Source organism: Phocoena sinus, chromosome 8 (genome assembly GCF_008692025.1).
Source record: "Phocoena sinus isolate mPhoSin1 chromosome 8, mPhoSin1.pri, whole genome shotgun sequence".
Lineage (NCBI taxonomy): Eukaryota > Metazoa > Chordata > Mammalia > Artiodactyla > Phocoenidae > Phocoena > Phocoena sinus.
The window spans coordinates 4,946,597-4,973,918 of NC_045770.1; the positions used below are offsets into that span (position 1 = coordinate 4,946,597).

Below are 27,322 nucleotides of genomic sequence, written 5' to 3' on the forward strand. Positions count from 1 at the left end.
GAAAGGAAAAAGTATCATATAAACAAAGTCAGCTAGAGGGTTAATTTCCCTTATTTTCAAATATGAAAATTCAAGGGTATCCCAGTGGATGCCTTTTAAAATTTCATCTGGTCAGATTTAATGTAAAACCAGGCTTGGCAGTGTTTGGCTGCTCGGTAAAAGGCAGACGCCCATGCATGGGTGACATGTCAGTGGTTGGTACTAGCATGCCTGTTTTTTAAGTAACAGTTATGTTGTTGCCAGTGTTGTAGATGCTATACTTTTCACTCATTTCCCAGCGAGTCATTTTATTGCTGCGCTAGGCATCTGCAGTGTACCACCTGCAGTTTAAGTTGTGTGTAAAAATGTTGCATGCTTTTATTTGCCGTAATTGTCAGCATCGGTTAACTTATGATATTTACTTTTTTTTTCTTTAGAAAGCTATGGACAAGCCTGGCTGCTGTGTCCCACTTTGGATACTTGAGCAAAGGTGTATGTGGCAGTTATTATTGTGGGGAAGGAAAGATGGATGTAATACTATAAGGCATGAGGTTGGGCAGGTCCCTAGACCATGCTTGTCTTCTCTATAAATTGTGATCCTCCCTACCTCTGAGATCTGTAACTGTGCCTCCCATTGTGCTTGGCCCAGGAGACCTTTTCATGCAGTGTTATCCTTTCTAGTTTTTAGTTGACCTTTCTTAAATCTGAGATAGAGCTTCTAAGTTTCATTAGGTCCCATTTGTTTATTTTTGTTTTTATTTTGATTACTCTGGGAGACGAATCTAAAAAGATGTTGCTGTGATTTATGCCAGAGAGTGTTCTGCCTGTGTTTTCCTCTAAGGGTTTTATAGTATCTGGTCTTACATTTCGGTCTTTAATGCATTTTGAGTTTATTTTTGTGTGTGGTATTAGAGAATGTTCTAATTTCATTCTTTACATGTAGCTGTCTAGTTTTCCTAGTACCACTTATTGAAGAGACTGTATTTTCTCCATTGTATATTCTTGTCTCCTTTGAGGAAATCGTAAACAAAACAAAAAGACAACCTACAGAATAGGAGAAAATATTTGCAAATGATGCATCCGGCAAGGGATTAATTTCCAAAATATACAAATAGCTCATACAGCTCAATATCAAACAACAAAAAAAACCCAATAAAAAAATGGGCAGAAGACCTAAATAGACATTTCTCTGAAGAAAACATACAGATGGCCAACAGGCAAATGAAAAAAATGCTCAACATCACTAATTATTAGAGAAATACAAATCAAAACTACAATGAGTTGTCACTGCACTCTAGTCAGAATGGCCATCATCAGAAAGTCTACAAATAATAAATGCTGGAGACGATGTGGAGAAAAAGGAACCCTCCTGCACTGTTGGTGGGAATGTAAATTGGTGCAGTCACTGTGGAGAACAGTATGGAGGTTCCTTAAAAAATCAAAAACAGAGTTACCATATGATCCTGTAGTTCTGCCTCTGGACATATATCTGGAGAAAACTATAATTTGAAAAGAAATTATAGAAAACTATAATTCGAAAAGATACATGCACCCAGTGTTCAGAGCAGCACTATTTACAATAGCCAAGACACAGAAGCAACCTAAATGTCCATCGACAGATGAATGGATAAAGATGTGGTACATATATACAATGGAATATTACTCAGCCATTAAAAAAGAACAAAATAATGCCATTTGCAGCAACATGGATGGACCTAGAGATTGTCATGCTGAGTGAAGTAAGTCAGACAGACAAATATCATATGATGTCCCTTATATGTGGAATCTAAAAAAAAAAAGGATACAAATGAACTTATTTACAAAAGAGAAATAGACCCACAGACATAGAAAACAAATTTATGGTTACCAAAGGGGAAGGAGCAGGGGGAGGGATAAATTAGGAGGTTGGGATTAACATATACACACTATTACATATAAAATAGATAACCAACAAGGACCCACTGTGTAGCACCAGGAACTATTCTCAATAATTTTGTAATAACCTATAAGAGAAAAGAATCTGAAAAAGACTATACACACACACACACACACACACACGCACGTATAACTGAATCACTGTGCTGTATACCTGAAACTAACACAACATTGTAAATCAACTATACTTCAATTAAAAAAAAAAAGTCTGAGAGAAAAAAGGATGTAAGTAAGAGAAGTCTGCATCTTGGAAACTTCTATTTTTTAACTTATTAGTTGGAAAGTTTGAGAAGAGAGGAATAGTTATTAAATGAATAATAATTAGTGAAAACTCACCTTCATTTGGGTTCTGCATTTGGTTATGTAGGTCACAGAGCCTAAGGCAGTGGGAGGGGTCTGGTGTCACAGGTGTAGCAGTCTGACACAGTGAGGGTGCTTCATGGGATTTCCTGTCTTTGCCTCACCTGCAATTAACCTAGCACATAATAAACTTCGGCCCAGCATGATCACATATCACTGGTGCCTCAGCTGAACACCTGTGTGTACATCAGTAGAGCTGAACAGCCTGAAAACTGCTGTTCTTTAGTCCATGGCTTGAGGTTTAACTTTTTGAAGTACAAGATGGAAACAGAAAGTGAGGATAGCCCTTCAGGAGATGACAGTGTCTTTTTGTTGGATTCAGAAGTTATAACCCAGGTGACTGACAATGAAGAGGGAGAAAGAGAAGAACATTTCAGGTAATTATGGAATTTGCTGTCAGTTCTCCCTCTCTCACCTTTGTCCCTCTGTCCACATCCTTCACTTGTGCTGCCCAGCCCTCCCATCCTCTTTGTTTTAATCTCTTTTCCAGTAAGACTTCTTTTCTCTGGGGGAAGGTTTGGAGCTGAAGAGGACAGGTTTCTAGTTGTACGTAGCACTCTTCATTCCACAACTTGTCCTGAGCTTGTAAAAGGCATTTTAAATGACTTGTTAGAACACCAGGAAGAGAAGGTGTTAGACAGGTTTTGTAGTAGCATTTCAAGAATTTCAGGTAGAGACTGAACTACTACCCCTTCATATATCTGATTTGTACCTAACAGATGTGATTTGGATTTGAATCTAATAGATTTTTCTTCTTCTTTTTCTTGGAATGTGTTCCTGTCTGTGTGTGTGTGTGTGTGTGTGTGTGTGTGTGTGTATGCATGTATGTATGTATGGCTGCTTTTGTTGCCTTATTCATGTGTATGAAACATTTTGATTAAGTACAAATTAATTGTTTCATGAATCAAAGCCTTCTGACCTTATATCTCACTCTCCTTATAGCTCCCCTGCCCCCCGCCCTGGCAAATCTCTCTTGGTTTGATCTCTAGCTGTAACTTCAAAATTGAAGTGTTTGAGAATGCCTCCTGATTAAGCAGCTCTCCAAGTTTCTTTCATTGGTGAAGAAAGAGGTCTCACCCAACTTGTAGACACAGTGCCATTTGTGTATTAATTGTGTTGTGCTGTTACAAATTTTAGGAGACTTTATTCTGGCTTTTCTTTCTCAACAGGGTTAGCAAATTAATTCTTTTGGAGGTATTAAAAAAAAACTCTTGAAGTTTGTACTGCATATTATCACTGTCAGCCACATGGGCAATTAAACATATTTTACAGTCTTATCTATGAGTAATTGGGTAGGAGAACAGATCATTTTTCATCAGATCTTGTCTTTATGTTTAGTGTTCAAAGAGTCTTTCCTTTCTCAAGTTAAAGGATTTCTTTATCTACAGATTTTATTTTTAAAGTCTAGGTTAAATGACAGAAGAGATTGAATATTAGGAACTCTTGATAACCCACACTAAATTTGTTAATCAGTGGTTAAAATGAATAAGAAGTATGTTTTACATTTTAAAGAATAATTCAGTGTTCAAAGTATGAAAATGAACTATTTTATTAGCATATGAAATTCTTTTTTTGTGTCAGCCTTCTCATTCTCTCCATAGTTTTATTTTAACCTTTCTTTTTTTTTTTAATATTTATTTATTCGGCTGCTCCAGGTCTTAGTTGCAGCACACGGGATCTTTTAGCTGCAGCATGCAGGCTCTTAGTTGTGGCATGCGGGATCTAGTTCCCTGACCAGGGATTGAACCTGGGCCTTCTGCATTGGGAGCTCAGAGTCTTAACTGCTGTACCATGAGGGAAGTCCCTAGCCTTTCTTGTTTGAGTAAAGCTGCTTCTCTCCCAAGGTGTGCTGATGTGTCACATATTGCATAGTTTTAAATATGGTCAGTGTGTCATGAACAATTAGTAGGAATGAGGTATTTATTATGTTTGTGTTAAAACTGGCCTGGTGTTAAAATTGTGGAAGTTATTTTGACATATTCGTCAAAGGAAGAAACAACCTGGACTTTGTTGTTGTGATAGATTTGGTACTGTGATCCTCCATTTACTTGTGAGGCAACAGGAGGCTGTCTGGGATTTTCTTTTTTTGTTTGTTTGTTTTGTTTTTTTGTGGTATGCGGACCTCTCACTGTTGTGGCCTCTCCTGTTGTGGAGCACAGGCTCTGGATGCGCAGGCTCAGCGGCCATGGCTTATGGGCCCAGCCGCTCCGCGGCATGTGGGATCTTCCTGGACCGGGGCACGAACCCGTGTACCCTGCATCGGCAGGCGAACTCTCAACCACTGCGCCACCAAGGAAGCCCTGGGATTTTCTTTTGACATTTCAGTTTAAAAGCAAATCTGTGTAAGATTGAGCTTTTCTTTTCCTTAGGACTATGTCACCACGTTTTCATCCTGAGAAACTGAGCTAGTGTATGCATTGTCTTAGGAAATTGTGGTACTTTAGGGCATTTGTCTGTTTACAATATTATTTCATAGCTGAATGTCACCATGACTCTCCCAAACCAAATATGTCTTTGAGATTTGATCTTATTTTATTTATAAGTGCAACAAAGAGATCAAGGTAAGGCCACATTCCATGTAGTGTTTCTCACCTCTTCAGCAGTCAGACATAAGGGAATGTGGCAGCAGAGTGCTTGCACAATGTTCACAGGGGCTTTCCAGCTGAAACACCTTGCAGGAAAAAGTGTGTGTGGGTGTCGAAGGTGGTGAGGGGTGGATAGTAGGAGTTGCAGCTGTAACCTTGGGAGAACCAGTTATAGATTCAGTGCTGTATATGAGAGTTGTTTCTGTAAAGTCAATTTGATAGTTGAAAATACATATAGAAAAGTTTTATGTGTTTCTTTAAAATCTGTGCTAATACACATTAAGCAAACTGTCATTATGGTTACATACTCGTTAATTTCCATGCATGCACACACACAGAATAAGGGCAGAAGATTGAGTGCTCTTCTTTTTCTCTGAATAGCTTCTGAGCTGGGTTTTAAATTCATTCTTAAAAGAATAGCACTGAGTCATTTGAGGCACCATGGCTAAGAGGGTAAAGTCATAGCTACCTGAAGTGTAGGTTTCTGGTGCTGCCAAGTCATCGTCTGCTTTAGGAGGAGGTACTCACAGAGGAGCACTATGTCCAGTAGCTTTTGGAATAACTTTTATTTTTGGACTTGGTTGGAGTAAGGGGTAACTTTTCTTATGTTACAGCTCTGTGGGAAGCTGGTCAGTCTCCCTTCATGGCAGTAGTTCTAACCTGCCTACCCCTGACTCACAAATCTCTCATTTTCTGATTTCTAATTTTGTAAAGTTAATATCAATCATACCATTACGGTAAAAGAGTTCTTAGACTAGAATATTTCAAGATCCCCAGAGTCCTTAGAGTAGAATAGTCCTTAGGGATCATTAGAAGAATGCTGCTGTAAATATGAAAGGGGAATGTAAGGCAGAAAGGAAAAACAAAAATGTTTTAATTCTTTTAAGAGAGAAAAATTTATTTAGGAGTTCTATGCAGTGTACTAAGCCAAATATGGTATAGTACATCAGTTACATGTTTATTAATCCTGTAAAGTAGGTATTATTATTTTCTATCTTCCAGATGCAGAAATTGTAGCTCAGAAAGCCACATACACCATGTTGTCAGTATATGGTAGAGCAAAATCTTGAACCCCAGTGTAACTGATGTTAAAAGTAAAAGACTTCAGTTTTATGAAAAATTTTGATATATCTGCTGCTAAATGTTATTTTCTAGTAAGTAATAACTTTTAAGAGGCTACAGCTTATTTCTCAGTTCTGAAATTCCTTCTCTGAGGAGTTTTTGAGCACCAGTGATGTATAAATTATGCAGCCAACATAAAAGTGAAGTAGTGCATACAGTAATGTGACCTTTTAAAAATATGACCTTGAGGACACCTGGGAATTATTACTGACAATCATGAGAGGTTCTAGTTCTTTGGCATTTGAGAGTAGAAATGTTTATCATATGATCTTGTTTAATGTTCTCTGGTATCTCATTGTTGGCAGATTCATAGCCTAGTATGTATGACAAACAATGACATATAGTTTGAAATGTTTATGGAGATAGTGCATAATTAAACCACATTTCTAGAACTTGTATACCTTTAAAATTAAGAGTCTACAGATGCCCAGATCTCTCAGTCAGATCTTCACTTGTATCTCCATTATAAGACAATTGGTTTTAAGTGAGAAGAGAAGCTTCTGATTTTAGTTAAACCAGAGAATTTGGTGTACATCTTTTAATTTTTTTGCAATGTATTTATTGGTTTATAGCATCATAGAACTAATGATAATGGCTCATGCATTTGATTGGTTGGTTGCTTGCTTGCTTTATTCATTCTCTGCCTTATTTGAAATGAGGCCATGAGTTAGAAGATACTGCAGCAGTCCCAGTAGGTAACAAGGGCTTGGAATATGGTATTTCTTCTAGGTTCTTGCATTTCTTTCAGATCTAGGATGGCTATTTTAATGGCTAAATTCCTCTGGAAGCCCATAAAGCTATTTCACAATTCTCTGCTTTTAATACCCTGACTGTTACTTTGTCTTCTATAGAAATTCCTCATTTTAGGATTCCCAGGATAGAGAGGTAGCATTAACAGCTTACCAGTGACAGATATATCAATATCACACCCAGGCCTATTTTATACTCTGTGACTTTTCATAGTCATCACACCCTTAATTATCTGTTATGTACAATACCAAAAAGATGTGTATTTTGCATTATAAAAAAAAGATATTTCTATTACTGTGTAACTTTGGATGTGTGATCTGGAGTATAGTTTAGCCCTTAAAATATTCTTTCAATATGAAATATAACTATCACCCAATATACTCTCATTAGTGTTACAAAAATAATAAATTTAATGATAATCAGCAGAGTCTGATGTGAACATTGCTTAATCTCAGAAAATTTTATTCAGTGTTGGAGTCTAGGCATTAGGCTGTCTTTGTAATTAACCATGAAGCATGCTCCTACAAGACTTTCTTGGTATTTCACTAATTAAACTCTTTGGGATGGAATCCAAGGTATGTTTGTCTGTATGAGTTTTATGATGTACAAGAAGGGCCTTAGAGCACAGAAACTGTATAAAACTATGTAGAAGTTCCTGGTTATTAAGTTGTTTATTTAAAGTTAAAATTTTAACTTTCTTTCTATTTCTCCTTAAGCTTTGGATTCAACTTAACATTAAACTCTTGTAAACATTCAATTGCATGTTCAAACTTAGTAAATGAAAATCCCTGAAACACTTAAAGCTCTGTTTATAAATGTAATATAGTCAATTTCATTTTTTTTTAAAAAAAATAAAGTGACAAACCTGCGAAGATCACAATCAGAACAAGCAAAACCTTTCTAGATACTTAATTTTAGAAGTTCTGCTATACTTTTACTTTCCATTAGTGATTAGCTTCCCTTTTTCATGCTCTCATATGCAGATACGCATTTTCTCTATTATAATTTGCAAATCAAACAGTTTCTTTAACTTAGGTAGGCTGTTTTTTCCCCTCTTGGTGCTCTCTTTTCTTCCCTATTTCCCTTCCTTATAAGATAAGGTCTTTAGATACTTCTTTCAGTCCCCTTCTCTCTGGATAAGACTTTTGGTACTCTTCTGTTTAACACCATTCTCCCCTCACCCCCAGGCCTAGTGTTTTGCTGTAATGGTTTCCTTTTTTTTTTTTTTTTTTTTTTTGCGGTACGCGGGCTTCTCACTGTTGTGACCTCTCCCACTGAAGAGCTCAGCGGCCATGGCTCACGGGCCCAGCCGCTCCGCGGCATGTGGGATCTTCCCGGACCAGGGCACGAACCAGTGTCCCCTGCATCGGCAGGCGGACCCTCAACCACTGTGCCACCAGGGAAGCCCAATGCTGTTTTTTTTCTTTTCCTTTGTAGGCAACTTATTCTTTCTGAATGCTTGTAGGATTTTCTTTTTATTTGTAGTTATGTGTATTTTGTCATCAAGTCTTCAGCTTGGAGCTCAATGACTTTCAATCTACAGATTCAAGTCTTCATATTAGGAAAGATATTTTAATGTTATCTATTATTAATTTAATTATTACCTCTTTTATCTGTAATAATTTTCTCCTTGTGGAATCTACTTATTGCATATTTGGTCTCCTTAATCTTTTTTTCATGATGTATTTATCTTTACATTTTGATTTTGTGATTTGAGGTATTTCTTGTACTTGTTCTTTAGGCCAGGGGTCCCCAACCCCCAGGCCGTGGACCGTTAGGTACTGGTCCGTGGCTTGTGAGGAACCGGGCCGCACCGCAGGAGGTGAGCAGGCTAGTGCGTGAATGAGCGAAGCTTCATCTGCCGCTCCCCACTGTTCGCATTACGGCCTGAACCATCCCCCCCCCGCCCCCTCCCCCTGCCCCGTCCCCATCCGTGGAAAAATTGTCTTCCATGAAACTGGTCCCTGGTGCCAAAAAGGTTGGGGACCGCTTCTTTAGACCACTGATTTCATCCTTTTCTTTAATCTTTCAGATTCAATTTGAGTAGAGAAGTAATTTCTAAGCATTCTTCTTCACGTATAGATATAACATATCCACTGACATAATATTTATACAGTGATAAATTTAGATTATTGTCTTTCTTCCTCAGCTTCGGAGCTTGATTCATTCAATGTACGTGTTCTGTTTGTTCTGACTGAACAGAATTGAAGATTTTACTGCTAAGCTAAATATTGCCCTTCTTTGTTTCCTCCCCCTACAGTGTTTTCTCCAGCAGTCCCATGATGTGTATAGCTTCTGCCTTCTCTTAGGTGCAAACACCCACATTAGGAGCCCTAGTCCTTCTAATTGATTGTTACATTTATTTACAGAGTAATTTTCCAGTTTTTACTAATTCCTTGGGGCCAAGTACCTCTTTTGTTGTGGAGAGAAGTGGGAGTGTAGCCTCCTTGAACCTCTGTTTTTCTCTGCCGGTTTACCAGTCAGTATGATCCCATTTGCTTTTTTGTCTTCCAGAAGTTGATCGAGATTTCTGGCCTGCTGATCCCACCCATATTAATCTCTTAAGGAGTTATTTCCTTTTATTTGGCTTACTGCTTTTCAGAGACTCGGAGGAGAGCTCTGTTTCTCAACATATATGCAGTCTTGAATTGGAAGTCCACTGGTAGTTATTTTCATGGCTTTTGAGAGGGAACTTCTGAAGGGGGCATTCAGTGAGGCAGAATCTTGGTGTCTGTCACCTAGTCTAGTGGGTCTCTAGAGGTGAGAATGGCTTGTTTTAGTGTCCTCTTCAGGCTGGGAAGTGGGAACTTCTAGGAGAAAATGGTCGATCTCATCTGGAGTGACTGAGATGTACTAATATATTTCAGTTTTCCCATCTGCAAAATAAGGCTAATAACAGTGTATCAAACAGTAACCAGTTAAAAGATATAATGGAAGAAAAGGTGCCATTTTTAAGAGCACCAAAGAAGATAAAATACTCAGAAATAAACTTAATAAGGAACTCTAAAACCTATATGAAGAAAATTTAAAATATCACTGAAGGACATAAAAGACGTTTGGAACAAATGAAAAGATATACCTTGTTCATAACAAAATATTCAACATCATAAAATGTCAGTTTCTTATAAATTTAATGTGATAATAAGAATCCTTGTAAAAACCTAGGTTAATTGGTTTTGAAAGAAATTGACCTTGACCAAATAATTGAGCAAAGAAACTTTGGGGAAAAGAAAAAAGCAAGGATGTTGGATAGAGGATTAGTGTGAGCAGACATTGCTATAAAGTGTCAATAGTTAAAAACTTGTGGTACCGGTATGAATAGAGGGCATAAGGGAGTAAAATGGAAAGCCTAGAAATACACCCTAATACATAGGGAAGATATGGCAAAGATGGCTTCTCAAAAACCAACAGAGACATTATGTTTGTTTGTTTTTTTAAAATTAATTTATTTTTGGCTGCGTTGGGTCTTCATTGGTGTGTGTGGGCTTTCTCTAGTTGCGACAAGTGGGGGCTACTCTTCGTTGTGGTGCGTGGGCTTCTTGTTGTAGTGGCTTCTCTTGTTGCGAAGCATGGGCTCTAGGCACATGGGCTTCAGTAGTTGTGGCACGTGGGCTAAGTAGTTGTGGCTCAGGGGCTTAGTTGCTCTGTGGCATGTGGGATCTTCCCGGAACGGGGCTCGAACCCGTGTCCCCTGCATTGGCAAGCAGATTCTTAACCACTGGGCCACCAGCAAAGTATTGAGGAAAGACTTTGGGGGAAACTGCATATGCATCTGTGGAAAATAAAATTGGAGATCTGCCTCATACCAGGGATAATTTCCAAATGGTTGAAGATATAATGTATTAAAGGAAACCATGAACTATTCAAAAGAAAACATGGGAAATTAAAAAAAAATTGTTTTAGTTGAGGAAAGGCATTTTGAACTGACTTAAAATGCAAAACTCCCCATAGAGCCCTATTAGCTTCCGGTCTGTCAGGAAGTCTAAGCTCTGCTCTGAGTCTGACGTGGCTGACTGCAGGGAGCTCTGCAACCCGTTGGTACCAAACCACACCCCTCAAACATCTGTGTGCCTGACAGGGTCTTGATGCTCCGGCTGGGTGTCAGGCCTGAGCCTCTGAGGTGGGAGAACTGAGTTCAGGACACTGGACCAACAAAGATCTCCTGGCCCCATGTAATATCAATTTGCGAGAGCTCTCCCAGAGATCTCCATCTCAATGCTAAGACCCAGCTCCACTCAACGACCAGCAAGCTCCAATGCTGAACACCCCATGCCAAACAACCAGCGAGACAGGAACACAACCCCACCCATTAACAGAGAGGCTGCCTAAAATCATAAGAAGTTCACAGACACCCTGAAACACACCACCGGATGTGGTCCTGCCCACCAGAAAGACAAGATCGAGCCTCATCCACCAGAACACAGGCACTAGTCCCGTTCACCAGGAAGCCTACACAACCCACTGAAGCAACCTTACCCACTGGGGGCAGACACCAAAAACAGCGGGAACTATGAACCTGCAGCCTGCGAAAAGGAGACCCCAAACACAGTAAGTTAAGCAGAATGAGAAGACAGAGAAATACAGAGCAGATGAAGGAGCAAGGTAAAAACCAACCAGACCAAACAAATAAAGAGGAAATAGTCTACCTGAAAAAGAATTCCGAGTAATGATAGTAAAGTTCCAAAATCTTGGAAATAGAATGGAGAAAATTCAAGAAACGTTTAACAAGGACCTAGAAGAACTAAAGATCAAACAAACAATGATGAACAATACTATAAGTGAAATTAAAAATTCTCTAGAAGGAATCAATAGCAGAATAACCGAGGCAGAAGAACGGGTAAGTGACCGGAAAGGTAAAAGAGTGGAAATAACTACCACAGAGCAGAATAAAGAAAAAAGAATGAAAAGAATTTAGGACAGGCTCAGAGAGCTCTGGGACAGCAAAAAGTACCAGCTTCCGAATTATAGGGGTCCCAGAAGAAGAAGAGAAAAAGAAAGGGACTGAGAAAATATTTGAAGAGATTATAGTTGGAAACATTCCTACTATGGGAAAGGAAATAGTCAATCAAGTCCAGGATGCGCAGAGAGTCCCATACAGGAGAAATCCAAGGAGAAACACGCCAAGACACGTATTAATCAAACTATCAAAAATTAAGTACAAAGCAAATATATTAAAAGCAACAAGGGAAAAGCAACAAGTAACATACAAGGGAATCCCCATAAGGTTAACAGCTGATCTTTCAGTAGAAACTCTGCAAGCCAGAAGGGAGTGGCAGGACATATTTAAAGTGATGAAAGGGAAGAACCTACAACCAAGATTACTCTACCCAGCAAGGATCTCATTCAGATTTGACAGAGAAATTAAAACCTTTAAAGACAAGCAAAAGCTAAGAGAATTCAGTGCCACCAAACCAGCTTTACAACAACTGCTAAAGGAGCTTCTCTAGGCAGGAAACACAAGAGAAGGAAAACACCTACAATAACAAACCCAAAACAATTAAGAAAATGGTAATAGGAATATACATATTGATAATTACCTTAAATGTAAATGGATTAAATTTACTCCAATCAAAAGACACAGACTGGCTGAATGGATACAAAATAAGACCCATATATATGCTGTCTACAGGAGACCCACTTCAGACCTAGGGACACATACAGTCTGAAAGTGAGGGGATGGAAAAAGATATTCCATGCAAATGGAAATTAAAAGAAAGCTGCAGTAGCAATTCTCATATCAGACAAAATAGACCTAAAAAAAAAGACTATTACAAGAGACAAAGAAGGACACTACATAATGTTCAAGGGATCAATCCAAGTAGAAGATAGAACAATTGTAAATATTTATGCACCCAGCATAGGAGCATCTCAATACATAAGGCAAATGCTAACAACCATAAAAGGGGATATCGACAGTAACACAATAATAGTAGGTGACTTTAACACCCCACGTTCACCAATGGACAGGTCATCCAAAATGACAATAAATATGGAAACAAAAGGTTTAAATGACACTTTAAACAAGATGGTCTTAATTGATATTTATAGGACATTCCATCCAAAAACAACACAATACACTTTCTTCTCAAGTGCTCATGGAACATTCTCCAGGATAGATCATATCGTGGGTCACAAATCAGCCTAGGTAAATTTAAGAAAACTGAAATTGTATTTTTTTCCGACACAACGCTATGAGACTAGATCTCAATTACAGGAAAAGATCTGTAAGAAATACAAACACGTGGAGGCTAAACAATACACTACTTAATAATGAAGTGATCACTGAAGAAATCAAAGAGGAAATAAAAAAAATACCTAGAAACAAATGACAATGGAGACACAATGACCCAAAACCTATGGGATGCAGCAAAAGCAGTTCTAAGGGGGAAGTTTATAGCAATACAAGCCCACCTTAAGAAGCAGGAAACATCTCGAATAAACAACCTAACCTTGCACCTCAAGCAATTAGAGAAAGAAGAACAAAAAAACCCCAAAGCTAGCAGAAGGAAAGAAACCATAAAAATCAGATGAGAAATAAATGAAGGAAACGATAGCAAAGATCAGTAAAACTAAACGCTGGTTCTTTGAGAAGATAAACAAAATAGATAAACCACTAGCCAGACTCATCAAGAAAAAAAGGGAGAAGACTCAAATCGATAGAATTAGAAATGAAAAAGGAGAAGTAACAACTGACACTGCAGAAATAAAAAAAATCATGAGAGATTACTACAAGCAACTCTATGCCAATAAAATGGACATTCTGGAAGAAATGGACAAATTCTTAGAAATGCACAACCTGCCAAGACTGAATCAGGAAGAAATAGAAAATATGAACAGACCAATCACAAGCACTGAAATTGAAACTGTGATTAAAAATCTTCCAACAAACAGAAGCCCAGGACCAGATGGCTTCACAGGTGAATTCTATCAAACGTTTAGAGAAGAGCTAACACCTATCCTTCTCGAACTCTTCCAAAATATAGCAGAGGGAGGAACACTCCCAAATTCCTTCTACGAGGCCACCATCACCTTGATACCAAAACCAGACAAGGATGTCACAAAGAAAGAAAACTACAGGCCAATATCACTGATGAACATAGATGCAAAAATCCTCAACAAAATACTAGCAAACAGAATCCAACAGCACATTAAAAGGATCATACACCATGATCAAGTGGGGTTTATTCCAGGAATGCAAGGATTCTTCAATATACGCAAATCTATTCTGTGATCTTGCTAAATTATTTTATTTATTAGGATTGTTTTTAGAGTCTGTTAGATTGTTTACATACTGTATCATTTTCACATGAGAATTTTATTTTTTCTGTTCTAATTTTTATACCTCTTATTTATTTTCCTTACCTTCTTAAATAAAACTGATTAAGAGGGACTTCCCTGGTGGCGCAGTCGTTAAGAATCCGCCTGCCAGTGCAGGGGACGTGGGTTCGAGCCCTGGTCCGGGAAGATCCTACATTTCGTGGAGCCGCTAAGCCCGTGTGCCACAACTACTGAGCCTGCGCTCTAGAGCCTGTGACTCACAACTACTGTAGCCCACGCGCCTAGAGCTCGTGCTCCGCAACAAGAGAAGCCGCTGCAATGAGAAGCCTGCACACCGCAACAAAGATAGCCCCTGCTTGCCGCAACTATAGAAAGCCTGCGCACAGCAACAAAGACCCAACGCAGCCATAAATAAATAAATAAAAACTGATTAAGATCTCAAGGACAATGTTGAATAGAAGACATTCTTGTCGTGTTCATGACCATTTTGACCATGCTTGTCAGCGGGAAAGTATCAGTTTTACCATTAAGTGTGATGCTAGGTGTGTTTGTGTGTGTTTTAATAATCCTCATCAAAACATACACGTATTTAAAAAATCATGAATAAGTATTAAATTTTACCTACTGAAATTATATGTTTTTATTCCTTTATTTTAATGATGTGGTCAGTTTATAGGGATTGATTTTAGAATATTAAAATAATTTGTAATTTGGACTGAAACTCACTTGTTCACTATCCATTTTGCTAATATTTTGCTTAGGAGTTCTGCAACTATGTTCATGATGTTGAACCATAATTTGTTTTTCTAGTAGTGTCTTTATCAGCTTGTTATGAAGGCTGTTCTGGCCTCATGGAACAGGTTGGTAGGTCTTCCTTTTACTTTCATGCTCTGGAAGAATGTATGTAAGATTATTATTATTTATTCCTTAAATGTTTGAAAGAATTCGCCAATGAATCCATTTGGGCTTGCAGTTTTCTTACAGATTCATTTTCTTTAATAGCTATAAGACTGTTTAAATCTTTTGCTTCTTGTTTCAGTTTTGATAAGTTGTGTTCTTCAGGGAATTTGTTCATTTAAACTAAATTCTCAATATATTGGAATAGAGTTGTCGGTAGTATCCTCAGAGTCTTTTTTTTTTTATTTTTTAAAGTATTTATTTGGCTGTGGTGGGTCTTAGTTGCGGCAGGCAGGATCTTCGTTACCACGTGCAGAATCATCTTTGCAGCGTGTGGGATCTTTAGTTACCCATGCAAACTCTTACTTGCGGCATGTTGGGACTAGTTCCCTGACCAGGGATTGAACCCTGGGCACCCTGCATTGGGAGCGCAGTGTCTTAGCCACTGGAACACCAAGGAAGTCCCTCTCAGAATCTTTTTTAATGTCGGCAGGCTTCTAGTTATAGCTCCATTTTCATTCTTTATATTTGTGTTCCTTGTTTTTTTCTCAATGTTTTTTCCTAGGCGTTCTCCATTTTATTAATCTTCCAAAGAATCAACTTTTTGGCTTTGATTTCTTCTATTATACACCTGCTTTCTATTTCATTGATTTCTTTATTAAATTTTTTTTCTTTCTACTTTTTTGAATTAATTTTCTGTTCTTTTTCTAGATTTTTATGATGGAAGCATAAATCATTTATTTTTCAACTTGTCTTATTTCAGATAATATACATTTAGAGGTGTGAATTTTGCTCCAGTTCAGTTTTATTCTACACATTTTAATGTGTTTATTTTTGTTTTTCAGATCAAAATATTTTCTAATTTCTGTTGTGATTTTGTGTATTTGACTCATGAGTTATTCAGAATTTTGTTTCTTAATTTCCAAACATTTGGGAGAATTTTTAGTTATCTTTCAGTAACTGATTTTTAAAAAAAATAAATTTATTTATTTTTGGTTGCATTGGGTCTTTGTTGCTGCATGTGGGCTTTCTCTAGTTGCGGAGAGCAGGGGCTATTCTTCGTTGTGGTGTGCAGGCTTCTCATTATGGTGGCTTCTCTTGTTGTGGAGCATGGGCTCTAGGCACGCAGGCTTCAGTAGTTGTGGCACACAAGCTCAGTAGTTGTGGCTTATGGGCTGTAGAGGGCAGGCTCAGTAGCTGTGGTGCACGGGCGTTAGTTGCTCCATGGCATGTGGGATCTTCCTGGACCAGGGCTCGAACCCGTGTCCCCTGCATTGGCAGGCGGATTCTTAACCACTGCACCACCAGTAAAGTCCCTTTCAGTAATTGATTTTTAGTGTAATGCTCTGGTGGTCACAAAACACTTCGTTCATGATTTAAATTTTTTGTATTTGTTGTGACCACTTCATGGTCTAGCATATGGTCTTTTTGTAAATGTTTTGTATGCACTTGTAAAGAATGTATATTCTGTAGTTGTTGGGTTTAATGTTTTAGCTCAGGTTGGAAAATTGGGTTGTTCAAATCTCCTATATACTTACATTTTTTTCTTTTTGCTTGCTTATTCTATCAGTTACAGAGAAACGTTTGTTAAAATCTACACCTGTAAGGTGGATATAGCTATTTTCCTTTTAGTTCTTTCAGATTTTGCCTTATGTATTTTGAAGCTGTGTTATTTGTTGCATATGGATTTTATTATTATTTTACTCTGTTGATTTGACACTTTTATCATCATGAAATGTCCCCCTTTACCTATTTTTAATTAGAATTTTTAGTCCATTTACTTTTTTATTGAGATACAATTTACATGCCATAAAATTCATTCTTTTAAAGTATATGATTATGTGGTTGTTAGTATATTTTCAAACTTACACAAACACCACCACTATCTAATTCTTGAACGTTTCAGAAAGAAATCTCTTATTCATTGGTAGCAACGCTCCATTTGGTCCTCCATCAAGCCCCTGGTAACCACCAGTATACTTCCTGTCTCTGTGAATTTGATTATTCTAGATATTTTGTATATATGGAATCATACAATCTGTGGTCTTTTGTGTGTGACTTCTTTCATTAAGCATAATGCTTTTACTCTTCATCCATGTGGTAACATGGATTAGCACTTCGTTCTTTTTTTAATGGCCAAATATCATTTTATTGTATGAATCTGGTAAATTTTTTGGTTCATTTTTCAGTTGATGCTTGTTTCTACTTTTTGGCTATTATGAATACTATTGCTATGCATATTCATGTAAAAGTTCTTGGTGGACATACGCTTTTATTTCTCTTGGTTAAATACCTAGGAGTGGAATTGATGGCTTATACAGTTTTTCTATGTTTAACATCTTGAGAAACTGCCAAACTGTTTTCTATAGTGACTGTGCCATTTAAATTCCTGCCAGTAATGAATGAGGGTTACAGTTTCTACACATGCTTGCTAACTAGTCCAGTCGTCTTAAAAATAATTAATAATATCCTTGGACTGAAGTTTACCATCTTGATATTTATTTATTTGCCTTGTTTGTTCTTTGTGCCTTTATTCTTCCTTTACTGCTTTCTTTGGGATTAATCAAGTATGTTTTATTTTTCAAAATTTTCTCCTCTATTAGCTTTTTAGTTGTACATTTATTATTCTTTTAGTGGTTACCATAGGGATTGTAACATACATCTTTGGAATGTTGCATTCTTCTCTAAAATAGGATTTATTTCACTTCCCAACCAATAGAGGATTCTTAAACTGTTTGGCTGCGTGTACCCCTCCTATCCTTTGTGCTTTTTTATGTCTATTATGAACCTCGTAGGACATTATTTTTGTGTTTACATCTGCTTTTACATCAATATTATGTTTCCCCACTTTTTGTGCTCATCATGCATTTCTGTAGATCTGGATCAATTTCTTTTGGTTGGAAGAACTCTACTATTTCTTTTATTGAAAGTCTTCTGATAATAAATTCTTTCAGCTTTTGTTTGAAAATAAGTTATTTTACCTGATTTATTAGTGGATAGTTTTGTGAGGCAGAGGGTTCTATGTTGGTAGTATTTTCCCTTTTACTATGCTGAAGATTTATGCTATTATCGTTTCCATTGAAATGTCCTCACATTGTTATCATTGCTCCTTTGAAATCAATTTGTCTTTTATTTTCTGGCTGCTTTTAAGAATTTCTCTTAATTTTTTTATAGCAGTTTGAGTGTAATATAGGTGTTTATTTTTTAAAATCCTGCTTGAGATTTGTAAGATTCGTTTGATCTGTAGTTTGATGACTGTCATCAGTTTTGAGAATTTTCAGCCTTTATTTTTAAAACATTGCTTTTGTTTCTTTTTTAAATTCATGTGTCTTATCTCTGAGTTGTGAATTTAGACATATTTGAGGCCTTTTTTTGCATATTTTATGCTGTTTTATGTATTTCTGTCACTTTTTTCTTAATGTGCTTCCATGTGGATATTTTATACTGAACTGTCTTCCAGTTCACTAATCCTCTCTTTAGTCATGTTCATTGTTCTATTAAACTGATCCAATGAGTTCTTAATTTCAGATATGGTATTTTTCAGTTTTAGGATGAACATTTTGTTGTTTTCCATAGATTCCAATTTTCTGTTGAAATTCTTCATCTTTTTCTTTCATTTTATTGAACATTAATGATAAATGTTTTTAACAACTTGATAAAAATGTAGCTGAATTTTTCTTACCAAGTTGTATATTACTCTTCTCCCTCTGCTTTGTCCTAGGCAAGTAATTGTTTGTAATTCATCTCATCTTGGAGATTCTTGTTTTATGTTAGAGTTTAGGCTAGTTGGTTGCCTGGAGACCTCAGTTTTCTGATGGATCCAAAAGAAGTCATGATTTCATAGATTATCTGCTTCTTCCTCTTGTTAGGCTGGGAGTGATGCTCTTTACAGCTTTCTGCATTGTAAACAGAAGCCAGAAATCCATGATAGCAATTTTAAAGTCCTTTTCTGATAATTCTAAAATCTGAATGAAATGTGAGTCTTTTTCTGTTTTGACAATTTATTCCCAATGTTTATTCATTTGTTCCTGTTTATTATTATTATTATTATTAATTTTGGGGGCATCCCTTGTTATGTTTATTGGATGCCACACAAGGTGGATGAGAAATTTGCAGAGGGTCTATAGGATGTTATTTTCCTCTGAGGACAGTTAATTTTTCTTCTGGCAGTTCTGATCATGTCAGGCCTTGATTTTAAACTCGGTTAGAGCTTGTTTATTGCTATTTTGACCGTACTCCCAAGGCATGACTGTTCTGGAGTCTTAGTTGAGAGCCCAGTGTTTTTCTTTTCAGTACTCCTCTATCTTGGCAGTGCTTGCCTGCCAATCTCCATCTCCTCAGCATGGCTGGGCTGTTGAAATATCTGCTTGGCTTTTTGTTGCCCATCAGCTGTTTTTTGATAGTTTTTTTGGCATCTTGTCCTATATACTTATGTAAGCTTAGGAATCAGTTAACAATTTGAGGGGAATTTTCATGTAGATTTTTAGGCTCCTTCTATATATATCTTTTGGGGGACATTTTTCACTCTGGAGCCTCCTCTGCTTTGGCAACCCCAGTCTCCAGGCTCTGCCTTCTCAGCCCAGTTAAGGTACAGCAGTGTGCTTGGGCTCTATTTGCCATCATTGGTCTAGAAAATCTCTTATACCAAAGAATGATTAAATGTGGAATTTGCTTCATGGGCTCCCCTGCTCTCCAAGGATGTAGCCCCAGAAATCCTACCTGTCAAGCTTGCTTTCCTGTGCTTTCAGGCAAGTCGTTTTATATGTTTTTTTTCAGCATTCATAGTTGTTCTTGAGAATGCTAGTGCAATACACTATGTTCCATAAATTGGAACCAGAAGTGCCATATCTCTTTTCTCATTTTGCATGTTCACTAATGCTTAGCAGAGTTCTATAAATATTGATGGCTGTTGCAAATCTTTTCAAGGTTCCAACTGTGTTGAACAGATAAAATCAGTCCTTATATAATAATTACCATAGAATAAAGGATAACTAGTTATAAACCTTAGTTTTATCTCCTGGAATAAAAGCAGGTATTGGTACATCAGGAAAGAGCTCTGAAAGCAGAGCAGAAATGGAGGGCCAGTACTAGCCACTAAAACTCTTTTAACTGAACTTCAAATCTGGTATGATTATCTGTTCTTTGAATTGTGGTCATTGGAAAGCTGTCCTAGAAACAGGAACTCTTCTCACAGTCTTTCATGTTTTGATCTCTAGGAAGATGAAGTCCTCAGGACATTCTGAAGAGGATGATTTTGTTCCAGAACTACACAGAAACGTTCACCCTCGAGAGCGGCCTGATTGGGAAGAAACACTTAGTGCAATGGTAAATCAGTTTTATGCATATGTATATATGTTTATTTTACTTACATAAAGAAAAGGAACTGAGGAAGCATTACTCACATAAAAAAATTTTGTTGTTTTGCTCAATTTGTTCAGGAAATATCTGTTGAGAGAATTATCTATTCAAGGCACTGTTTTAGACTCTCTGGGCAGAGCTGTGAATAAAACACACACATTTCCTGCCTTTGTAGCTTATATTTTAATGAGATAGGAAGAGAAGCAAATAATTAAATATATAATATGTCATGTGCCATTGTAGAAAATTAATGCAGAGTGGTGGGGTTACAGAGTGGGAGAAGAGAGTGTGAAAGAATAGTTGCTAGTTATATAGGATGGACACAGATGGCCTCTGGGAGAAGTTGAGATTTGAGCAGACACCAGAGGGATGTGAGGGAGTGTGTTTATCTGGGAACAGATCATTTTAGGCAGTGGAAGAACAAGTTAAAGGCTGTAGCATAGAAATAAAAAGCAAGTGGAAAAAAAACACAAGTAGGACATGTGGCTGAAACTGAGCTGGGAAAAGTAGAGGAGATGAGGTCAGAGAAGTGGTTTGTTGTACTCCATTATAAGGACTTTGGTTTTTTGTGCTGAGTGAGCTGGGAAACCATTGGAGGATTTTTAGCCAAGAAGTGACATGATCTGGCTTAAAATTTTAAAGGAAGTCTCTGGTCTCTGTGAATAGGCTAAAGAGGGAGGCAAAAAGAGGAAATAAGGAGACCAGTTAGAAGGTTACTGTATTAGATGGACAGTGATGGTAGCTTGAACCAGGATGGTAGATGGGGAAAATGGTTCGATTCTGGATGTAGTTCTACAGATAAAGCCAAGCATTTTTACTCATGAATGGGACAGAGAGAGTAAGATAGAGATGTCAAGGATGAGTTCAAGTTCTTTGGCTGATCAGCCTGAAGAATGGAGTTGATGTTCACTGAGATACTGGAAAAGCAGTTCTTGTTTGTTGGGAGTTAGGTGGGAAAATCCTGTGCAGTGTAGTTTTTCCACATAAGTTTGAGATAGTCATTTAATCTATTATAACTTTTATAGCTTTTTGTAATTCAGATCTGTTAATGAGAACAATTAAATTTGTTTTGCAGAGAATAACATTTTACTTAATTGGAGTTAAAAGTTAGTGATTCTTGTCAAAATTTGAATGCAAATGTTCATTTGTCAATGCAGGTTTGTAATGAGATTTTACATATTTCAGTTTTGAAAATGGCTTTTCCCTCAGGTACTGCCAAATATATCAATTTATGAGCATATGATTTTAATTGAGCATATTTGTTGCTTAGAAGGTGTTTATGGAATTCTGTTTCTTCTCTTGATACTTTCCTTTTAGCATAACATTACATTGCAAATTTCTATGCTGAGGAGATGTGAAGTAGTCTCATCGAAGACAAACACGCCCCACACCCCTATTGAATCAAGTAATCCCTGGAGGTGCCAGCATGCCACTGAAAGGATATTCAATACATTCTTTTGCTTATTTAGAAATCTTTCACAGTTTTCCCATGTATTTTGATAACCTGCAATAAGTCTACATTGAATTTATCAATGGGAAGAAAGGCGGTATTTGTTATGTGGTGGTTTGTTTACTCTGTATTAAAATGTCATATGACGCGTAACATAGAAAGTTACCGAATTCTGTTTTCCGGAGTTCACATTGATTTGTTTATGGAAATTACCATTTGTATCATATGTTCTTAGCATCTTTTATTATTATATTGGTACTCTAATTTCTTTATTTGTAAACTTTTTTTAAAATTAATTTATTTTATTTTTGGCTGTGTTGGGTCTTTGCTGCTGCACGCAGGCTTTTCTCTAGTTGTGGCGAGCGGGGGCTACTCATCGTTGTGGTGCGTGGGCTTCTCATTGCAGTGGCTTCTCTTGTAGAACACGGGCTCTAGGTGCGTGGGCTTCAGTAGTTGTGGCACGTGGGCTCAGTAGTTGTGGCTCACAGGCTCTAGAGTGCAGGCTCAGTAGTTGTGGCGCACGGGCTTAGTTGCTCCACGGCATGTGGAATCTTCCCGGACCAGGGCTCGAACCCGTGTCCCCTGCATTGGCAGGCAGATTCTTAGCCACTGAGCCATCAGGGAAGCCCTATGTGTAAACTTCTTGAAGGCAAGTGCTATGATTCTATTTTTTGAAAAAATCATTACACTCAATAAATAGTACATTGCAAGGTTGCAAAAAGTGTACAACGAATGATGAAAAGGATATAAATGAGATTAGAGCTGCTGTTTTACTGCACTTTCTCTAGAAAATTATACTGATTTTAATGAGGAAGTAAGAGTAAAGAAAGTTTGGGACCTTTTTCTCTTTCAATAATAATATGTGTGAAATATTACGTTGAGAATGAAGTTTATTAAGAGAAACCTTTATAAAATGTTTTTCCAAAACAATTCCATTTATTTAATTTTTTAATAGTTTTCGAAATAAAAGGGCTTAAGTGTTGAACTTTTATCGATTTGTGTGGTGTGCCCAGAATATTAGTTTTTTTTTTTTTTTTTTTTTTTTTTTTTTTTTTTTGCGGTACGTGGGCCTCTCACTGCTGTGGCCTCTCCCGTTGCGGAGCACAGGCTCTGGATGCGCAGGCTCAGCGGCCATGGCTCACGGGCCCAGCCGCTCCGTGGCATGTGGGATCTTCCCGGATTGGCACACGAACCCATGTCCCCTGCATCAGCAGGCGGACTCTCAACCACTGCGCCACCAGGGAAGCCAGAATATTCGTTTTTTAATACATATCTAAAAGAATGTCAGAAATTTCTGAATTGTTAAGAATTTTAAAAAGTTTGTAAACAGTCATTTTTAAATTGAGATATAATTGATTGTAACATTATATTAGTTTCAGATGTACAATATAATGTTTTAGTATATGTGTATATTGTGAAATGTTCACCACAATAAGTCTAGGTAACATCCATTACCACACATAGCTGCAGATTTTTTTTCTTGTGATGAGAATTTCTACAATTTACTCACTTAGCAACTTACAAATATACAACTCTGTAAATATTGTATATTTACTATAGTAACCATGCTGTACTTTATGTCCCAGGACTTACTTATTTTATAGCTGGAAGTTTGTACTTTTTGACCACCTGAACGCATTTCGCTCACCCACCTTTGGCAACCACCAGTCTGTTCTCTGTATCTTTGAGTTCAATTTAATTAATTATACATTTTTAAAGCTTCCACATATAAGTGAGATCATATGGTATTAGTCTTTCTGTTTTTCACTTAGCATAGTGCCCTCAAGGTCCATTTATATTGTAACAAATAGCAAGATTTCTTTCTTTTTTATGGCTGAATAATATTCCTTTGTGTATATATACCATATTTTCTTTATCCGTTCATCAATCAATGAATACTTAGGTTGCTTTCATTTTTTGGCCAGTGTAAATAATGCTGTAATTAACAGTCGAATTCGTGTGTTCATTTTCTTCAGATAAATACCCAGAAATGGAATTGCTGGATCATATGGTAGCTCTGATTTTCATTTTTTTGAGGAACCTCCATAATGTTTTCTGAAGTGGCTGCACCATTTATATTTACACTACCAGTGCACAAGGGTACTATTTCTCTTTTCTCCACATCCTTGCTGTTACTTATTTTTTATCTTTTTGATAATAGCTATTCTAACAGGTATGAAGTGATAACCCATTGTGGGTTTGTTTTGCATTTCCGTGATGATTAGTGATATTGAGCACCCTTTCATGTACATGTTAGCCATTTGTATGTCTTCTCTGGAAAAATGTCTATTCAGGGCCTCTGCTCAGTTTTTTAATCGGATTTTTTTTTCTTTTTGCTATTGAGTTGTGTGAGTTCTTTTATATTTTGAATATTAATCCCTTACTAGATATATGATTTGCAAAAATTTTCTCCCATTTTCTTTCCCTTTCTTCCCATGAAAGGTTACCTTTTCATTTGGTTGATGGTTTCCTTTGCTGTGTAGAACTTCTCAGTTTGATGTAGTCTCACCTGTCTGTTTTATGCTTTTGTTGCTTTTGCTTTTATTGTCAAATGCAAAAAGTCATCTCCAGGACTGATGTCAAGGAGCTTAACTACCTATGTATTTTCCTAGGAGTTTAATGGCTTCACGTTATTATGCTCAAGTCTTTAATCCTTTTTGAGTTAGTTTTTGTGTGTGGTGTAAGATAGTGGTTCAGTTTTGTTCTTTTGCATGTGGCTGTCCAGTTTTCCCAACACCATTTATGAAGAGACTGTCCTTTTCCCATTGTATATTCTTGGCTTCTTTGTCATAAATTTATTGACAGTATAGAAGTGGACTGATTTTTGGGCTGTTTGTTTCCATTCATCTATGTGTCTGTTTTTATGCCAGTATCATACTGTTTGGACTACTATAGCTTTGTAATATAGTTTGAAAGCAGGAAGTATTATGCTTCCAGCTTTGTTCTTCTTTCTCAAGATTACTTTGACTATTCCATGTCTTTTATGGTTCCATATAAATTTTAGAATTGTTTCATTTCTGTGAAAAATGCCATTGGAATGTTGGTTTTGCATTGAATTCAATTGAATTGAATCTGCAGATTGCTTTGGGTAAAATGAACATTTTAACAGTATTAATTCTTCCAATCCATGGGTATGGAACATCCTTCTATTTGTATCTTTTTTACGTTCTTTTATCAGTGTCTTATAGTTTTCAATGTTCAGGTCTTTCACTTCCTTCGTTAAGTCAATTTCTGGGTATTTTATTCTTTTTTATTCAATTTGTTGAATCTCAATTGTAAATGAGATTGTTTTCTTAATTTCTTTTTCTGATAGTTCAGTTCACTATTTGTTTACAGAAATGGAACTAATTTTTGTATAATGATTTTGTATTCTGAAGCTTTACCAAATTTATTAGTTCTCACAGTTATTTTTTTGGTGGAGTTCTTAGGGTTTTCTTTATATAATATCATGTCATCTGTAAATAGTGATAGTAACACTATCACTTTCCAATTTGGATACCTTTTATTTCTTTCTCTTGCCTAATTGCTCTGGCTGGGACTTCCAATACTGTGTTAAATAGATGTGGCAAGAGTGGGCATCCTTGTCTTGCTCCTGGTCTTAGGGGAAAAGCTTCCACATTTTCATTGTTGAGTATGATGTTATTTGTGGCTGTATCAGATATAGCCTTTATTATGTTGAGGTACAGTCCCTCTATACCTGGTTTGTTGAGAGTTTTTATCATAAGTGGACGTTGAATTTTGTTCAAATGCTTTTTTCTGCATCTGTTGAGATGATCATATGATTTTTATCCTTCATTTTGTTCATGTGGTGTATCATGTTGATTGATTTGCAGATGTTGAACCAGATTTGTATCCCTGGATGAAATCCCACTTGATCATGGATGTATGATCCTTTTGATGTTTTGCTGAATTTGGTTTGCTAATATTTTTTTGAGGATTTTTGTATCAATGTTTACCAGGGATATTGGCCTGTAATTTTCTTATCTTGTTGCATCCTTGCCTGGCTTTGGTATCAGTGTAATTCTGGACTTTTAAAATGAGTTTGGAAGAGTTTCCTCTTTTATTTTTTGGAAGAGTTTGACAAGAATTGGTATTAATTCTTCTTTCAGTCTTTGGTAGAATTCACTGGTTAAGCCGCCTGGTTCTGGACTTCAGTTGATTGGGAGCTTTTTAATTACTCATTTAATCTCCTTACTGGTAATTGGTCTGTACTACATAGTCATTTTTAAGTCAAAACAGCAACAACAGTAAACCCTAAAAGAGGGCTCTATCCTTTTGTGATTTATGGCTTATGATTTATTTATTACTCTTCATAAATGTATAGCTAAAACTAAGTTTTTTAAGAAATCTAATAAAAAGCTATATAATTTTTCTAAATTACTAAATTGAAATATTTATTTGAAGTTATTTAACAATGATATCATTTAGGAAATAAATATTAGGATCTTAAAAAAATAAGATTAAACACCTGAAGAGAGAGAGAATCTTTCACCAGTTTTGAATATTTTAACTAAAATCACCTTAATTGTCATACTTCTTAGTGTTTTTCCATTCACTTTATTTTTAGTATTGATCACTGCAAAATTCTCAAAATGGAGCCTGTTAATTCTTGAATTTTTTTGTTAGGAACAGTTTCAGTTGCTTTTTCTACCATTAAAATAAATGTGTTCAAGGCTCAGTGCTACAGCAGGTCATGTTGTAGCAAATGAAGTTATTATTGATAAAATAAAGTCAATAGTCCTGGCTGAAAATGCTCACACATGTGCTAACAACCAGAATCAGGAAAATTAAAACCAGTTACAAATTTTGAACTCCCAAAATACCAAAAAATTGAAAAAGGAAGACAGAAAGTTAATGCCCAGTGTTGTCAACACTGTGTGCTCCGGCACATGCTGTCCCCCTCCTCTGCCTTCTCCCTCTGCAGCAACAAGCGGGTGCTGGAGCGTGCTCTCTCTCGCGCTCTCCCTTTCTTTCTTTCTCCCTCTCTCCCTCTCTCTCTCTCTCTCTCTCTCTCTCTCTCTGTCTCTCACACACACACACACACACTCATGCACACACAGAAATTCACACTTCGCACATCACAGTCACACCCACTCACTCCTGAAGGTTTGGTCTTTTCCTGTCTCTCTTCTTCCTACCTGCTAAATGTAGGTATTCACAGGGGTCTGTACTTTGTCTCTTTATGTTTATTTCTTGCTAGTTCTTTACTGTTCCTGTAGATTGTACTGTCATCTCTGTACAGATGACTGCCATGTCCATAGCTCTAGCCCTGTAAGAGTTCATTCCCTACATGAAGGTCCTGTAGAAACCATGGGCTACACATTTTCACTAAATCCTGTCTTTCCTCTCCCTGAAATGAGTTGTTTCTTTTTAACATTAGTTTATGTTAATAACGCTAACTTTATTCCAGTCCCCCAGGTTCAAAACCTTGCATTTGTTATAAATGGTTTCATTTCATTTTTCTTAAAAGCAAAAGCTTGATCATTTTTGATCCAGTCACAGTGACCTCCTTACTTTTTCTCAAATAAGCCAAACATTCCCCTCCTTTGGGGCCTTATATTTGTGTTCTCTGCTCCTGGAAAGTGCTCTTCCTACACAATCTGCAAAG

General features: G+C 36.9%; 1 protein-coding gene across 3 annotated transcripts in view; it reads left to right on the forward strand.

Moving 5' to 3' along the window:
* The window catches only part of ARHGAP32 (Rho GTPase activating protein 32), a 271,983-nt gene that overhangs the window by 87,508 nt on the left and 157,153 nt on the right, over positions 1–27,322 (forward strand). For 2 of the 3 annotated variants that reach the window (XM_032640154.1, XM_032640155.1), the window contains exon 2: positions 20,123–20,231. In XM_032640154.1, the coding sequence (XP_032496045.1) occupies positions 20,127–20,231 (105 nt within the window). In that variant the 5' untranslated portion in view covers positions 20,123–20,126. Of the gene's footprint in view, positions 1–20,122; positions 20,232–27,322 lie in introns of those variants that run through there. The other variant, XM_032640156.1, reaches the window with a different exon arrangement.